Raw genomic sequence first — 19,054 nt, forward strand, 5'->3', positions numbered from 1 at the left:
CTGAGGAGGCCGGGTTAAGATAACCTTTCTACATTACAGTGTGATGTTTGTCTATGATGTAATGAGTGTGAGGAGGCCGGGTTAAGATAACCTTTCTACATTACAGTGTGATGTTTGTATGATGTTATGAGTCTGAGGAGGCCGGGTTAAGATAACCTTTCTACATTACAGTGTGATGTTTGTCTATGATGTAATGAGTGTGAGGAGGCCGGGTTAAGATAACCTTTCTACATTACAGTGTGATGTTTGTCTATGATGTAATGAGTGTGAGGAGGCCGGGTTAAGATAACCTTTCTACATTACAGTGTGATGTTTGTATGATGTTATGAGTCTGAGGAGGCCGGGTTAAGATAACCTTTCTACATTACAGTGTGATGTTTGTATGATGTAATGAGTCTGAGGAGGCCGGGTTAAGATAATCTTTCTATATTACAGTGTGATGTTTGTATGATGTAATGAATGTGAGGAGGCCGGGTTAAGATAACCTTTCTATATTACAGTGTGATGTTTGTATGATGTTATGAGTCTGAGGAGGCCGGGCTAAGATAATCTTTCTATATTACAGTGTGATGTTTGTATGATGTTATGAGTCTGAGGAGGCCGGGTTAAGATAACCTTTCTACATTACAGTGTGATGTTTGTATGATGTTATGAGTCTGAGGAGGCCGGGCTAAGATAATCTTTCTATATTACAGTGTGATGTTTGTATGATGTTATGAGTCTGAGGAGGCCGGGTTAAGATAACCTTTCTACATTACAGTGTGATGTTTGTCTATGATGTTATGAGTCTGAGGAGGCCGGGTTAAGATAATCTTTCTGTATTACAGTGTGATGTTTGTCTATGATGTTATGAGTCTGAGGAGGCCGGGTTAAGATAACCTTTCTACATTACAGTGTGATGTTTGTATGATGTAATGAGTCTGAGGAGGCCGGGTTAAGATAACCTTTCTATATTACAGTGTGATGTTTGTCTATGATGTTATGAGTCTGAGGAGGCCGGGTTAAGATAATCTTTCTGTATTACAGTGTGATGTTTGTATGATGTTATGAGTCTGAGGAGGCCGGGTTAAGATAACCTTTCTACATTACAGTGTGATGTTTGTCTATGATGTTATGAGTCTGAGGAGGCCGGGTTAAGATAATCTTTCTGTATTACAGTGTGATGTTTGTCTATGATGTTATGAGTCTGAGGAGGCCGGGTTAAGATAACCTTTCTACATTACAGTGTGATGTTTGTATGATGTAATGAGTCTGAGGAGGCCGGGTTAAGATAACCTTTCTACATTACAGTGTGATGTTTGTATGATGTAATGAGTCTGAGGAGGCCGGGTTAAGATAACCTTTCTACATTACAGTGTGATGTTTGTATGATGTTATGAGTCTGAGGAGGCCGGGTTAAGGTAACCTTTCTATATTACAGTGTGATGTTTGTCTATGATGTAATGAGTCTGAGGAGGCCGGGTTAAGATAACCTTTCTACATTACAGTGTGATGTTTGTATGATGTTATGAGTCTGAGGAGGCCGGGTTAAGGTAACCTTTCTACATTACAGTGTGATGTTTGTCTATGATGTTATGAGTCTGAGGAGGCCGGGTTAAGATAACCTTTCTATATTACAGTGTGATGTTTGTCTATGATGTAATGAGTCTGAGGAGGCCGGGTTAAGGTAACCTTTCTATATTTCAGTGGTTAAGGTATTCTTTCTACATTACAGTGTGATGTTTGTATATGATGTAATGAGTGTGAGGAGGCCGGGTTAAGATAACCTTTCTACATTACAGTGTGATGTTTGTATGATGTTATGAGTCTGTGGAGGCCGGGTTAAGATAACCTTTCTATATTACAGTGTGATGTTTGTATGATGTTATGAGTCTGAGGAGGCCGGGTTAAGATAAACTTTCTATATTACAGTGGTTAAGGTATTCTTTCTATATTTCAGTGTGATGTTTGTCTGTGCTGGCAGCATGCTGTCTGTTTTGACCTGACCGTTGAGACCTTACCTAAGAAATACATCTGTTTTGTGTGCTCAGACCCGACAGGTAAAATGATGAACAAGCTTAAGACAATTATAATACAGTAGATTGTTGTATACGACATATCAAAACAAAAGCTATCCAAACTCCTACCCTCCACACCGTAAGTTTACATATTGTTATGCAATCACATATATATAATAAGAACATCTACATACCGGGTAATGGCACAAATTAGATTATGTCCCTATAATTATAAAAATTGACTCATTTTTAGATTCAAAGGTCAAAATTCGAGATCATTTTAGGCCAAATAACAAAATTGTTTTCAGCAGGAAACACACAGAATGACCAAACTTAGCGTATTGGTACATCTACCTGTCTCCGTTTTGTTAAGCTATGCACCCTATTGATTGTTTTGAGTCCAGGGGTCAAAGGTCAAGGTCATTATTGTGTCGCCTGCAAAGAGACATATAGGTATCACTATGTCAGTGTCGGGAGCGTCCGCACAGAGATTTCCATGCAATAACTTTTGTTCCCTTGGGTGGATCAAATTTTAACTTCATGGAGAACTTCCTATACCAAAGGTGCTTGCTTGGGATTGCTTTTCATATCTGAAGATCAAAGGTCAAGGTCCCCGAAAGATCCTGCTCTGTATTGCTAAATTTCGATCATATTTGAGTGATGCTGGTCTTGCTTACTTTTAACATTATTTCTTGATGTGAAAAATATATATTTTCATAATCACCCAACATGCTGAGCAGGCGACACATCCACTTCTGTGGAATTCTTCTTGGTCTTAAATATATTGCTTCAAAGATTTACCGAGATTAAAGAGAATGTTTTTTTCCAGCTGTTCAACTGACCAATATATCAAGGTATCATGAAGTGCTTAATGCACAGGCATGAGTTCCATATGTGAGATGGTATAGCTGTATCTGAATATACTAACATTTTCTATATTTCAAATTTAAAGAAAATAAATACTAAGAAACTTTCAATGACCAGAACACATCATTCTAGATTTCTTGTTTATTTGAACATTTGTTTACAGGTGTGAGAGAAAGCTGTCGGTACATTCACGAACAAGATTGGATCAAACATGGAATTCTGACCAAGTTTGGATTTCTGAACTATCAAGAGCGTGATATTCGGAGAGCAGGGACCATCCAGGCAACCTGTGGTCTGGTATCTGATATCCACAACATTAACACAGTGCTACACAGTCTCAAGGAGGAAATCAAACTGTCCAGGTAATAACTATTTTAGTACACTGGCTTCGTCTGTCAATACACACAATATATAATGATTATAAATTTGGTGTATTGACAGATGAGGCTGGTAATAGTGGTCTTAATAAGGAAACCATTCCCTGGTTGACTTATTGTATATATTATGGTCTCTATTAGGATGCATTTCCTGTGACATCAGTACTGTTGTGAATGTACGTGACAAGCTGACTTCTCTAAGCAAACGTGTTTATGTCACCTCGTCCCGGAGTTGATCTTCGGCCGTGCGTGACCACTATCAGCGTAGTCTACACCTTGTCAAGCTTGTACACGGACTATTTATGTACCTCACTCGCGTGATCGTAGACTACACCTGCCATTGTCGGCAATATAGATATTGAGTATATAACATTGTATATTTGGTCATCTTTCACAACAGTACTGTACATACCAATGAGCATGGTACTCAAAATAAAAATAAAAAATTTAGTGGGCTTGTTTTCTTGTGTAAAGATGATCCTTGTTGCTTGCGAATGGTTGCTTGCGAATGGGTGATCAGGCTTTTAAAAATTTTGTGGCATAACCTTTATTATCTATAGGTGTTCTGAGACAGTGTGTAAGTACAACACCTAACCCAACTGGATATTGTTTGTTTTCAGTTAGAATTTAAAAAAAAACAACATTTGTATTTTGATATTTAATCTATTTTTAAAATATAAACCAAAGTGAGTTAAATCAATGACACAACATATTAAGCGGATTCCACTCTGTGTATGTGGTTTAAATCTAAATGACACAGATTACTCTACATATAGAACACATATTCCATTTAATTTCATATCCTGATTTCAGATTCATATCTTCCATGACAATTGTAGATTAAAATATACACAAAAAGTCGTAGAACAGTTTTTCTCTGATATAAATATCTTGTTATTACAGAGATCCTAGTCATCCGCAGCTGAAGATGTGGATCACAGATCTGGACAGTGAGGAATTATGTCCTGAGGACACAGGACATGGCAGCTTCAACCAATCAAATATTGTGACAGATAGTGATATGAACCAGTCAGACACAGCATTGCATTCCAAAGTAGACCAGTCAAAATCACATTCAGAGTCTGTAGTATCACAAAAAGACCAATCACTGCCAGGATTACGTAGTGAAACTCATTCCACCCTCAACCACAGTACTCCAACAGAACTGAGCTGTAGTGCTGGCCTCGTTCTTAAGACTGAACCTGTAGACATTTCTGAGATTTCAAGTGAAAGTACAAGTGCTTTAACATTTCAACACAGAGAAAGTATCCCTGATGTGGTCTCTGAGACAAATACTGGTGAGGATAAAGACAGTCTGACAGTAGCGACAGAAAGTGAGTCAACTGAGAAGGAAATAAGTCCCACAACAGTTACTTTGTCCACGAGCCGATCTACAGTTTCCCAGCCCACAGAAAGTCAGTCTACATCACATGAATCCATATCAAGTCAATCCACGGTGAGTCAGTCTACTGCAAGTCACTCCACAGCGAGTGAGTCCCTAGAAACCAGTACAACAGGGAGTCAATCGACAGCGAGTGGGTCCCTATTGACTGGTACATCAGGGAGTCAATCAACAGCGAGTCAGTCCCTTGAAATCAGTACAACAGGGAGTCAATCGACAGCGAATCAGTCCCTATTGACTGGTACAACAGCGAGTCAATCAACAGCGAGTCAGGCCCTAGAAACCAGTACAACAGGAAGTCAATCGACAGATAGCGAGACGTTAGATAGGAAACCAGAGTTAACTGGGCAGGCAGTGAAGCTACCAGTGAAGGAAGAACCTGTGAATGAATGTCAGGTGGAGGTGAGTAGGCTCTGTTTGTAAGAAGTGTTGCAGCTACATATTATTTAATTTAGAAGGCGTTGCCATATGCCACAAATTTACTTACTAAGAGATTAATTATTGAGCACTATTTGTTATATCTGTATATGTTTAAAACATGTCAACAAAATTGATATTCACGGAGTGAATATTTAAAATGATGCTATTTTATGTTGAAGCAGGAGGACCCATTCCAACAGTGTGAGAACAACCTCCTTCAACACATTTTCAGAGTTCAAGGTCAAATTGACTTGCGACTTGACATGATTGAGGAACAAGTCTCAGGTCAGTTTACAATCATAGTTTATAATATAGGCCAGGAGCCAGAGTCAGCATGCACATGCCTTAATATATATCGCTGGGTCATAGGTCAATCTGTAGGTCAGAACATCGTTTTGTACAAAGGTCATAAGTCAGTATCTAGATCATAAATCTCAATATATAAGTTATAAGTTGGTATATAGGTCATAAGTAAATATATAGGTCATAAGTCAGTATGTACCAGCAGTAGGTTGTTAGTATTGTACATTGATAAGAAGGATGAAGAGTCTTGCGACTCAAAGTGTCAGCGACCCCAAAAAAGTCTTATTATAATCAATCAGCATGCACACACCTTTACATATATTGTTAGGTCATAGGTCAATTGCATGCATGTCGCACGCACGGGAGGCCGTCCTTAAATGACCTTAGCTGTTAATAGAATGTTAAACTAAATAAACCAAACCAAACCAATTGTAGGTAAAAATGACATACAGATCAAATTTATAGGTTTGGTTTGTTTTTGTTTAACGTCCTATTAACAGCCAGGGTCATTTAAGGACGTGCCAGGTTTTGGAGGTGGAGGAAAGCCGGAGTACCTGGAGAAAAACTACCGGCCTACGGTCAGTACCTGGCAACTGCCCCACATAGGTTTCAAACTCGCAACCCAGTGGTGGAGGGCTAGTGATAAAGTGTCGGGACACCTTAACCGCTCGGCCACCGCGGCCCCAGAAAATTTATAGGTCATTAGTAATTACAATTTACATATAATAGCTTGTATAGAGGGGATAGGTTATAGTCTGCATAAAGATCATAGCATTATATGTATGTCATAGGTCAGATATCAGCAGGTCATTGGTTATAAATCCTGACAGGTCAGTGCATAGTTCAAAGTTCAACATACAGTACTAGTATCCCAGAGATTATTTTATAATAATTATTTGTGTTACAGCTCTGGAGGCTGCAGAGACAGGAAGAGGAGATAACTCCTGCACAACTGTACAGAACACACTAACTGAACTACCCACACTCAAGAAGTCTTTTCACATGTTACAGAGTGACCTTGTCAAGGTCAAGCGTATGTCGGCCTACCATAGATAGCAGGACCCAACAATTGGTTTAATATCTCTAACTGGTCAGTGAACCATGCAATATTTCGCAGGTTGCTACCGAGTAACTGTGACTGTGACCGGCCAATCGACCAGGTAATATGTTACAACTGGTGTAACTTACGGCCTTGATGTGATCGATTATGACTTTCAGTAAGAGGAAAAGAGGTCATTTAAAGCCAAGGAGTTGCATATTAAAGAGTGTGAAGGCCTGGTGCTGTCAAATCATGCTTAACAATTCACAGACATCAGTGAAGACAATGAAAGTGTTGATTGTTGTTGAACATCATTAAATTTAAATTATACAGGTTGATTTGGTTATTTGTTTCATTACCTATAGATCAGGTTGTGTTGTAACAATGGTCCTTACAATTTTAGTTCAAATATTAGGATCATTTAGTGGTGCTGAAAGTAAAATATAATCTGTAAATACAGAAATCTGCTGATGCAAACAGAAGTTGTAAGTTGTATCAACAAGTACAAAGAGCTTTTTCATAGTGGAATTGTGTTCCACAGAACGAACTAGGTACATATAACTAAGTAGAAACTGAAGGGGATGTGTCGCCTGCACCTACTGAGGGGGTACCTTTTTGGAAATTGTATGGTCACCATATATATGAAAAGCATTATCTTTCTGTTGCTGGTTGGTTAGTTGAGTGCCTTTAATGTCTGAGGTTATAAATTGATGAGAGCATGGTATATATTCTGTGTGGTAAAACTCAAGTAATAAATGAAATTTAACATGAGGATCAAACTCCAACTGTAATCCATCAAGAAAAAGTCAACTATCCAATTAAATGTTAATGTAGATAGTGGTAGTGAAATAGAGTTAACAATAAGAAATTCCTATGTGCAAAGGGCTGTAAGTCAGGGAAAAAGTAAAATACCTAGGTATTGATACAGGATTTTAACTGTTAATCCATTATGACAAAGTCACATACAATATATTAAGTTACAATTTGATGTTGCAAGTAGAAGTGGGAAAAAAAAAAAATCCGGAAAATAATTGTGAGAATTTCAAATGAACAAAAGGCAATTATTATTGTGATGCTTTCCAGCAGAGCCATTGTATAATGCCTATACTAAAATTTCAGAAACCTAATATTAGGATACAAATTATAAAATATAAATCGACAGATTTCCTTCACAATGTGTTGACTGGATTTTAATTTTAAAAGTAACCTCAACAAATGTCCTATAACAATTGAATACAAAAAATGCGAAAATTTTGAAAAAAATCTTAATATTTCCAGCACTCAATTATCATATCTAGACCTCTACTTAATAATTATATACGAAATAAGAGTGGCATTGAATTTATTCTTATGGACTTGAAATATTTTTGAAATGAGTTTTGATGCAAAACATGTCAAGACCAAAACGTGGTAAAATTTTAAAAAGTTACAAAATATCTCCATATTATTTTGCCCTAACATGACTCCTTGACCTCTAATAAATATGTACATGTATACCAAATTGGAAGGATGTGTGTTGTATACTTACCGTAACAATCTGTGTAATTTATGCACCAATGTAATTTATTGACTTTGAAAAATTTACCGTCTTGAAAGTTTTGGGACACCAACACCCAGGAAACAGAGAAATTGATGTTGCAAGCAGGAGCAAAAAAAGTATAGAAAACAGTTAAGGTAATTATAAGCATTTCCAATGTGCAAAGGCTCATAACTCCAGCAAAAAAAGAAATATTTGACACAGGCTTCAAGCTCAATAACTCTGTAATCCAATATGATAAAACCACATACATGCATGTACCAAGTAACAAATTGATGTAGCAAACAGCAGTGAAAAGTCTGGAAAGCAGTTAATTCTGAGAAAGGGCCATAACTACAGCAAAAAATATTGGTACAGGGCTTGAACTTGGATCTGCAATCTATTACGGTTAAGCCACAAACCATGTTACAAATTGATGGGGTAAATAGAAAAAGTCCCGAGTATAAGTCTGACTGATGACGACGTGTGATGACAAAGTGATCCCATAAAGCTGTCTTCTTGCAGGCAACAGAAAAACTCTCTATTGATACTAAATGTGAATATCTTTTTAGGTCATCTGACCCGAAGGGTCAGGATGACCTATAGTCATCATGTTTCGTCCGTCGTCGTGCGCCGTCCGCCGTGCGTAAACTTTTCACATTTCAAACTTCTTCTCAAGTTCCACCAGTGGGATTGAGCTGAAACTTGCCTGAAATGATGCTTGGATGGTCCTGACCAAGTGTTGTTATTTTTCGGGTCAGTCTGAAATCCAAGATGGCCGCCATGGCCACCATTTTGAAAACACATTTGAAACTTCTTCTCAAGTTCCACTGGTGAGATTGAGCTGAAACTTGCCTGAAATGATCCTGGGATGGTCCTGACCAAGTGTTGTTATTTTTCAAGTCGGTCAGAAATCCAAGATGGCCGCCATGGCAACCATCTTGAAAAACAAATTTTAAACTTCTTCTCCAGTTCCACTGGTGCGATTGAGCTGGAAATTGGTGAGGATGTTAAGGAAGGAGAGCCAATAAAGTGTTGTTATTTTTCGGCTTCGTAAAAACTTCGACATTGCAGCCACGGCAGCCATTTTGTAACATGATTGTGCAATCATGGTTCTTCTGAGCAACACCTATTTCAAACTTCTTCTCAAATTCCATCAGTGGGATTGAGCTCTTACTTACCAGAAATGATCCTGAGATAGTCCTGACCAAGTGTTGTTATTTTTCAAGTCGATCAGAAATCCAAGATGGCCATCATGGCAACCATCTTGAAAAACACATTTTAAACTTCTTCTCCAGTTCCACTGGTGCCATTGAGCTGGAAATTGGTGAGGATGTTAAGGAAAGAGAGGCAACAAAGTGTTGTTATTTTTTGGCCTCGTAAAAACTTTGACATGGCAGCCATGGTGGCCATTTTGTAAAATGATTGCGCAATCATGGTTTTCCTGAACAACACCTATTTCAAACTTCTTCTCAAATTCCACCAGTGGGATTCAGCTTTAACTTACCAGAAATGATCCTGAGATGTTCCTGGCCAAGTTTTGTTATTTATCGGGTCAGTCAGAAATCCAAGATGGCCGCCATGGCAGCCATCTTGAAAAACACATTTTAAACTTCTTCTCCAGTTCCACTGGTGCGATTGAGCTGGAAATTGGTGAGGATGTTAAGGAAGGGGAGCCAACAAAGTGTTGTTATTTTTCGGCCTCGTAAAAACTTTGAAAGGGCAGCCACGGCAGCCATTATGTTACATGATTGCGCAATCATGTTTTTCCTGAACAACACGTATTTCAAACTTCTTCTCAAATTCCACCCGTGGGATTTGGCTCTAACTTACCAGAAATGATCCTGAGATGGTCATGGCCAAGTGTTATTATTTTGAAGGTAGGTCAGAAATCCAAGATGGCCGCCATGGCCAACAGTGCTACTAAACCTGCAGAGAATGCATACTACAATATTATAAGGGTCTTTAATTTAGAGTCAGATGACCGTTAAGGCCCCTGGGCCTCTTGTTTATTTTTGGGAGTGTACATAGCCATGACACTCTGCATACTGAACATCGGCATAAAATATCCAACAACAAGTAACATTCAGACTAAATTCAGTACGAGTTGTTAGAAAAAAGTTGACTTGTGACACATTGGAAGATTGACAGTTGGCATAGCCACAAAAACCTTATGCTCTTTTCTTTTACATCTAAGAATTAAAAAAAAAAACCAAGAAACAACTTGAGATTTTATTATTAAGATTGTATTATGATATTACCACAGTTGTAGACTTGATACAGTCATGTCAGTTGTTCTGATGAAGACAGTTTGAAGTTTTGTGACCGGTGAGTCTTCCATCCATGGTAAAATATTCATGAATAATTTTACTCTAATACAGTACAAAGCTGAAAAAGATGAATAATGTTTTTTTCGAACATTACATAAATGAGTCCAACAGCTCTGCTCTACAATATGGTCAAGATCTTATCATATGAGAACATTGTTACAAGTATGACTGACAGTGTCAGTGAAGACAGGAACATAGACTTGTGTAAGTCTAGCCAGATCTGTTGGGACTTTCCCAGATAAATTGGTATATGTGAAAGGACAGCACTTTACTTCAGTTGAAATTGTCTTCCTTGATGTGATGGATTCGATAGCACTTAAAATGTTCCGTCCCTCACCAATTTTTAATGTCTTCAGTCACAACATCAGATAAACACGTACTCATACAGGGCGACATCACTTGAACACAACTGTATGAAGCATGGCTCCTAAACACTGTACAATATTGGTCGTCATCAGAACATCCACATGCTCCTCCAGATGGCGCTTGGGGTCCTGTCACACAAACAGAATTACATAATAAATTTTGTAGTGATTACATACCACAGGGGCTAAGCACGAATTCCCAACAAATTGATCCATATAATATGATTTGCGTGTATGCTATTATGCATGTATATGAACTGTAGGTTGGGAACTACGACAACATCCCTGTGCCTCCTACTAAAAAAATACATAATTGTAATACACAGCAACTATATTTTACATAACTGTACCTATATATCCAACATTGATTATTAAGATATAGTACAGATCATGTCAGTACTATAAGCTACAAGCTTATTCCATCATTAAATGAACTTGACTGAAAAAGCTGCAGTAAATTTTAGTGCTTATATGTAGCTTTAGCTTGTATTAACAGATCATTGAAAAGGTTTACATGATTTCTGGAATCCCTGGTATAGTACTTTAACTTACCGATCCTAAAATTACATGCCATCAAATAATTGCAACACCATTCATGTGATTTGGGCGACAACAGACTTGTCAAATTCCATTGTGTACTAGGCAGCTTATACCAGAGAATGATTTTTTTTACTAATCTTAAGAATATATTTTCAGATATAAGCTTAATTGAAGCTTCATTTCATTTATAACAAGCATACTGCGTATTGCTAAAGTAATACACGTGCCCTACTGGCTCAGCTAAAATTAATAGTGACCTCAACCCAAAAACCCTGAAACACAAACTTGTCCGAGATATTATGGTCCTTTAATTATCGTTGTGTGAACTTTGATCAAAATTCCTCAAGGAATGAAGCTACTAGCTACTTTGCATTACCTACATATGCACAAGACAAGAAGAGGAAACCTTAAGGTCACACCCCTCCCCCGTTACCGAACTAATATGATTTCTCTTGCATAATCCAGCACAAGACGTACCAGTTTGCCGACATTCTTGATAGCAAGTTGTTCCTGGGTCATGTTTTCTTCTTCCTCCAGAGCCTGTAAAATAGTACAGCACAGGTCACAATTATAACTTCGTAAAATCTGTGTATACTTTGACGGATACCTGTCAACCTAGACCTGATGCTGGCATTATTGTCACCTGCACAAATCTTTCATTACAGTCTAAAATCTGACCAGAAATAATATTTCCAAAATCAATTTTGGAACCTTAACAGGAGCAACAATAATTACCTAGGTTAACATGTACTATACAATTATAATGTATCCCGTGGATGGACCAGTAGGAAAGAAAACCAGTTTATGATATGGTACTGTTTGAATTAAACATGTTTTTCTGTGGCTCCTGTTTGTAAACTTAGAATCCTCCCAATGGACAGACATCTTATTTGAATAGTCCTTTCAGTTGGTGAATCTGCAAACATTTTAGCAAATCTGAATTAAAATTAAAATGAACCTACATTTGATCGGTTAACTCACCTTGTGGTAGTTTTTGGCCAGTTCTAACATTTCCTTGACTGTGTTCTCATTGTTTGTACAGTGTGTGTTGTAGTCTTGGAGAGACAGACCATCCACCCAACTCTTCTTGTGTAAGTTAAGCAGCATCTGCAAAAGTCAAGGTCATGTGTTAGTGATATCTATAAATATCAAGGTCATGTATTAGTGACATTAGCAAATGTCAGGTCATTTGTTTATGAAATCTACAAATGTCAAGGTCATGTAACATTGACATTAGCAACTGTCAAAGTCATGTGTAAGCAATATCTACAAATATCAAGGTCATGTGCTTGTGACATCTACACATGTGAACGACACATGATATATATAAAAGTTAATGACACCTACAAATGTCAAGGTCAAATATGTTCAATATTAAACTCTGATCAAGTTTGCTCCTTACGTGGTAATTAAAAATAAGCATTTGAACATATCAATGACCCTGATCACTCATTGGGTTAATTTTTTTTTAAGAATTCAATTTGATCTTTTCCCCTAGACAATGGTGATTTTCTAAGTTTAGTTTTCTAAGTTTTTAATAGTAATAGTTTTAAACAAGGTTATCATTACCTTCTGTTCCAGTTCATTTTTCCTGTAGTTGATGGCAATGGAGTAATAATGTCTGTTGAGTCCATGTATCAATGCCTACAACACAAAGTAAAGTTACACATTTAATACCCGGGCACTTAACCTAAAAAACCCAATACCAGTGTATTGTTTTATCTTTATTATCTGTGTGTAGATGACACCTACCTGTATCACATTGTAGGATATTTGTATCTATGAGTTATATAAATTACCTGTATTGAGAAGTCTAATTTACCTGTCTTGTGTGTATTGATGACTTATTTTAAATAACCTGTATTGATGAAGTTTAAATATTATAGATAACCTGTATTGATAAAGTTATAATAGATTACATGTATTGATGAAGTTATTATAGATTACCTGTATTGATAAAGTTATAATAGATAACCTGTATTGATGAAGTTATAATAGATTACCTGTATTGATAAAGTTATAATAGATTACCTGTATTGATGAAGTTTAAATATTATAGATAACCTGTATTGATAAAGTTATAATAGATTACCTGTATTGATAAAGTTATAATAGATTACCTGTATTGATGAAGTAATTATAGATTACCTGTATTGATGAAGTTATAATAGATTACCTGTATTGATGAAGTTATAATAGATTACCTGTATTGATGAAGTTATAATAGATTACCTGTATTGATGAAGTTATAATAGAGTACCTGTATTAAAAAGTTTAATCTACCTTTATGGTGAGGTCACCTACCTGTATTGAGGGTTTATGAAGATGTCCCAGATTTGATGTTGTTTGTCGTGGTTCCTGACCTAATACCATCATGTTTGGATTGATGAGACGGAAAGCATCTATCACCACCTAGATAAAGCGTCAACAGACACAAACTACATGTACCAGTTATATGTAACTAGTCAAAGTCTATCATATTTACAGATCCTTACAACAGCTATACTCCAACAATGTAAGAGGTTCAACATGGCGAGTTGACAGGCGCTGTGTAACCACAAACTTCTAATAAGTGATTTACCAGATGCTGACTGCCAAATTTTCGAAGTTTGGATTTTGATAATATGAACCTTTTTATCACTTTTAAATGATTAACAATGTCAGTTTTTACTTCTTTTTCACACCTCCATCATTAAATTAAAAGTAAAAGACATGATATAATGATCATTAACAGCTCCAGGCATCAATCAGGTAAAACAACACAATGACAGTGACTGTCAGATAAATCGAAAGGAATACACAGCAAAACTAAACGAGACATGTACATTGTACTACATATTTGTTCCACTTGATACACACATAACAACCAATTCCATGATATTTAAAACCAAATCATTAAGGAGATGCAGGATCCAGAGAATGTTTCACAGCAAATACCTGGTAAGTATTGATTTGATTTGGATTAGTGAATGAAGCAATGGGACATGTAATACCTAAACTGTAAGATAACAAGGCTGTCATCAAGTTTTCTAGAGCTACAAACAGATATTATTGAATCTTTCATTCTGCCTTGATTTTGGGACAAAATGAGCACGGAAGAAACAGTGCTTAGGAAAGAAGAGGTCACAGTCGGTACAAGTAATGACATCGTTTCACTGTTAGTGATTTTTGTGACGTAAGATATTTTAGTTCTAGACTCAGATGTTTTTTCTGTGGCACTTGCACAGATTTTGAATACCGACTACAAAAAGAAATGTATATCTCTTATCAGTAATTGGACTCGCCCAACTTTTGAGTCCCAAATATATCTCTTATTAGTACATGTAATGTGACTCGTTAAAAGTATTAAATACTGTCGTGAAGCTGACAGAACATGTTTCTTTGACTAAATTGCTTGTAGAGCAAGAAAATATCACGCCAGAGACCTGAGTTCTATGTACTTTGACTAATATGATACACATAATTCTTAGCATGATCATCAATCTATAACTTTATCTTTGGAAATAAGAACATAAAGATTAAGTAATAGGAGAAATGCTAGAAAAATTAACAATATGATTAAATATTCCATATCAACCTTTCCTTTGACACTCTGAATTGGATCAACAACAACAGCCACAGCCCGTTCTGACAGGGCCTCAAAGCTCTGCTGAGTGTTAATATCAACACCAGATAGCCAGCAGCCAAATCCTGGATGGGAGTGATACCAGCCTACCACCATCTCAGGTCTGTAGAAAACAAATTAAGTAATACAGATTTCCCACAAATTTAAATGCATTCTAATGGAAGAAAATTAATTCGATATAATTTTTTAATTGACCACAAGTCATAGAAAATTATGGGCACTGATCATGAGATGGATGGATTTTTTTTCACCAGTTTTAGTTAATATAGAAGTCATAAATATTGAGTTATTAAAAAAAAAACCAGAGGGACCAATTTCAGTTCTGATTACGGTACTGTAAACAGTATACATTTATTGAATGTACTTGTCAGTCTGTTAACTATTTCACACACCTGCCAGTCTGTTTCAGCATGTCCAACATCTTTGCCTGGAATACTGGATCTACTGCTTCAACACTCACTCCCTGTAATGTGTAAATATAACAACAAATATGTACAGAGCAGTGAGAGCACACAGACTTTCTTGTTTAAAAGCTTCTTTAAATTGTGAATATACTGACATAAAATGTTTCACGGATTTTCTTTTCGGGGAAAAAAAAAAAAAGAATTATTTTTTATAAAAATCTACATATTAACTGATAAGTCATCTAGGGCCATACTGTCGGCATGCTAATTTTTATCCAAGAAATTATGGAGCATCAGCCAGTTATTATGTCATCTATTTTATATTAATACATCGTAATTAAGTATTGATGATCACACAGAAACATATGACCACCAGCTGCTATTAACTCAGACTTACACAACAAAAGTTATAAAGCCGAAGGTCTCTGCCAATCAGAACAAACACCCAGACAGGCTTCAACTTACTCTTCATGGGAAAAACAAACACAACGGCCTAGACAAGTCTTAACTAACCGCTCCTGACTGAAGTATGACATACGCATCAATAACCTGGTTAAGTTTTAACTTTCCGTTCCTGGCCGAGGCATGGCAAACACATCAATGGCCTAGACAAGTTTTAACTTACTGTTCCTGACCAAGGCATGCCATGGTAAACACATCAATGGCCTAGACAAGTTTTAGCTGACCATTCCTGGTCAAGGCATGGCAATTACATCAATGGCCTCGACAAGTTTTAACTTACTGTTCCTGGCCGAGGCATGGCAAACAAATCAATGGCCTAGACAAGTTTAACTTACTGTTCCTGACCGAGGCATGGCAAACAAATCAATGGCCTAGACAAGTTTTAACTTACTGTTCCTGACTGAGGCATGGCAAACACATCTATGACACGGACTGTGTAGTCATCTACAAACTCCCCAAGCATCAGTCCCATGACTTCCATTGGAACACCAGCTCGACCATGCTTTAGCATCTGAGAACAGGAGTAATTTAAAATCCAATGATAGAATAACTGAAGACTCAGAAAGTAATATATAGCATAATTTATCTACATAGCTGCCTCTGCCAAACAAATAAGCCCATTTTCGAAGAATCCTGAATTTTAAAATAAAGTGAGGTAAAAGTAGCTCACAACTAATATAGTGTTTTAATATTAAACATTTACGGCACTTTTTTGAGGATCGATATGGTACATTTCATTATGCATCAACTTACAACTAGACAATTATACTGTATTCTTCAGTATACAACAAACTATTGATGGTAAATTATAGATAGTCAACATTGTGTATGATCACAAAAAAAAAAAAAAAAAAAAAAAAGAATATTTAATTACCTTGAGTAGTGCCAATGATGATATATACACCTGCTCTGCTGTGTCTACTGCTGGGGCGTCTGTAGGAGGAGCTCCCTGTAATATTAAGTACTGATTAACTGATTGTTTGACATGATCAATAGTTCTGCAACAGTTTCAGTTTTCACAGGGTCTTGGGGGGGAAAAAATCGCAATGCAGTCTATAAATATCATACACAGAGGTAATATATATTGACAGTTGGGGATAGTATCAAGTCACTGTGGTATTTCCAGAACAATGTGGTATTGATTGTTCAATATCGAGAACCTCTCTTTCATAATGGTCTTAAAATTATTTTTAATTATCGTGATTTAAAATTTCAAGTGATGTTGCAAAGACAGAAAGCTTCATTTGAGAAAATCATGAAAAAGTTTCAATTAATTCATTTGCATTAGCATTGAACAAACTATAAACTATTTTATTACATTATTTGTTTTAGACCAAGTTCAGGTTCATCATGATGAGTTGAAAGAGCAGCAGTTGGTGTTATATGCCGTGATAATTACCTGTCCAAGACCTGGCATCCCTCCTCCTAGTCGTAAAAGTCTCTCCATCTTAATTCTATGTTGATCAACTACACCTACAGCAGAAATGTGAATGTGCAAGTATTTGTTTCTGATACATTATGTAATTTGTCTGTTTTTATTTACAATTACGCACATATACATAAGCTAATTCAGGTAACCATTTGAAACTGGATATTATTAAATTTCTAAATTAAGTTGCAATTGCAAGCTATTCTGATTATGTTTTTACACTTTTGAAATAGCTGGTTGTATGTTTCCACTAACCATATAGGAACAAACCAACTAAAAGGTATATTGAAATGAAAAATGTGAACTTTTACTTATTGTATGCAGTACATATACCTTTTTTAAAAAGATAATGACAAGTTAACAACACAACAGATAATAGATATTATTTTTTTTACATAACTCACAGCTTCCCAATCCACGCTGATTCCCACTTTAAATTTAAACAGATATGGAAAGGTAGAGAATAGCAGATCAAAACAGTAAGCACAACTGGAGTAAATTTGTGCTGAGAACATCAATTTTCGAGAAGTTTTTGGATGAAAACTTATAGAAGAGTTGTCTGGACAAGATTCTATCTACAGACATAGAACAAAGTGTGTAACTGCCATAAATATTGACAGGTGTAAAATATCAATCTGGGTTTACTACTTCTGTGTGGGATGATTACATCCACAAGCCTATCAGATTTTGAAAAGTTTGGATGAAAACCACAAGAGGAGTTGTCCAGACATGGAGAGATGGACAAGAAGATTCCACTTCCAGATCCCCCCTCCCCCCCCCCCCCCCCCCTAGCTTTGTTGCAGGGGATACAAATAGGGAGAAGCAGAGAAGCAAACAGTTTCAATGTTCATGTTCTAGCACTGCAAATCTGGCCCGACATTCGATATTTGTTGCTATACACAGTTAACGTTGATTTAGTGGTAATATGATATTATGACTTCATCATGGAGAGAATGTACAGTTACTCTAAAGCATCCTTTTCATCCAAACACACATTTGTACAGGTAAACTTTTAGATTTACCAATGCAAGTAAACTACATTTTTACTTAACGCTTAATATAATTAAAAACAAATGACTCAAATACAAGTTGGTGCCTGGTGGCATGGTATACATATATTATATAAAAATATGTCTGGGAAATTTTGGAAACTAAGAGCTAAATTACAAAATGTGTGGCTTGATGCGGTTATAATTAAGGGGACATGTACATTGTATGCCAGTATTCAGTAACACACACGTACAGTACTAGTATGGTCAGATATATAGAAAAATGATTGATGTTTCGAGAATGAATACAGTTGTAATTGATACAGAGCCTAGTCAGACGCAAAACCACACATGTTTTTCCTATAAAGTCAGACATGCCCCTGTACCTGGACGCCCTACTAAAGTAAATTTATATATATAAAGGGGCCTGTGCTTTGTGAATGCGTTCGGGGATACACCCAAAATGATGTCCCAACACAATCAGTTTTGACCACCAAATAATTCGAAAGTATGTAATTCTCTCTTTTAAATACAAAACTATAACAATTGTTTTGAATAATTAGTATAAACAGTGGGAGCTTCAATAAATTACCTGTCTTGAACCGGCCCAACTTGCAAAATTTCAACGGAAGTTAAGTGTAAATACTAAAATTAGAGTGATAAGCGGTACTTCCGTTTTGGTATTTCCGGAAACTTAGTCGATGAAACAAATATTTCAGTAATATTCATTTGAAAATCTGAAAAAGATGCAATATCTTTATTTAAATAAAAGTCGTAAAATCTACATAAAATGTTTGATAAAAGATAAAAACTTAAGGTCGATATATCATACAGATAGAACATATGGCGGCTAATACATTACCGTACAAATATCCTGCTGAGGAAAATATTCATATTTGTGATGATATGGTAGAGTTATTCTTTGTTATGAAATAGATTAATAAGCATAAAAAAACATGAATAATAAAAGTTGTTTAAGCAGGGCAAGT

General features: G+C 36.4%; 2 protein-coding genes across 3 annotated transcripts; one reads left to right on the forward strand and one right to left on the reverse strand.

Moving 5' to 3' along the window:
- Window positions 1-1,915: 1,915 nt before the first annotated feature.
- On the forward strand, window positions 1,916-6,740 carry LOC117321023 (mucin-22-like). Of its 2 annotated transcripts, none has more exons than XM_033875501.1 (5): window positions 1,916-2,039; window positions 3,028-3,226; window positions 4,145-5,045; window positions 5,243-5,348; window positions 6,274-6,740. In XM_033875501.1, exons 3-5 carry the CDS (start codon window positions 4,170-4,172, stop codon window positions 6,420-6,422), a joined length of 1,131 nt encoding a protein of 376 aa, XP_033731392.1. In that variant the 5' UTR covers window positions 1,916-2,039; window positions 3,028-3,226; window positions 4,145-4,169; the 3' UTR covers window positions 6,423-6,740. The 2 variants fall into 2 exon arrangements, with proteins under 2 accessions (XP_033731392.1, XP_033731393.1); XM_033875502.1 differs by having other exon boundaries at window positions 5,246-5,348.
- Window positions 6,741-10,136: 3,396 nt separating this feature from the next.
- Window positions 10,137-18,693, reverse strand: LOC117321022 (26S proteasome non-ATPase regulatory subunit 14). The gene is made up of 11 exons (XM_033875500.1): window positions 18,658-18,693; window positions 17,047-17,120; window positions 16,522-16,596; window positions 16,039-16,158; window positions 15,174-15,244; window positions 14,734-14,884; window positions 13,461-13,568; window positions 12,726-12,800; window positions 12,138-12,263; window positions 11,634-11,696; window positions 10,137-10,745 (listed from the first exon to the last, which is right to left on the reverse strand). Exons 2-11 carry the CDS (start codon window positions 17,092-17,094, stop codon window positions 10,647-10,649), a joined length of 936 nt encoding a protein of 311 aa, XP_033731391.1. The 5' UTR covers window positions 17,095-17,120; window positions 18,658-18,693; the 3' UTR covers window positions 10,137-10,646.
- Window positions 18,694-19,054: the final 361 nt, after the last annotated feature.

This window comes from Pecten maximus, unplaced genomic scaffold, assembly GCF_902652985.1.
Source record: "Pecten maximus unplaced genomic scaffold, xPecMax1.1, whole genome shotgun sequence".
Lineage (NCBI taxonomy): Eukaryota > Metazoa > Mollusca > Bivalvia > Pectinida > Pectinidae > Pecten > Pecten maximus.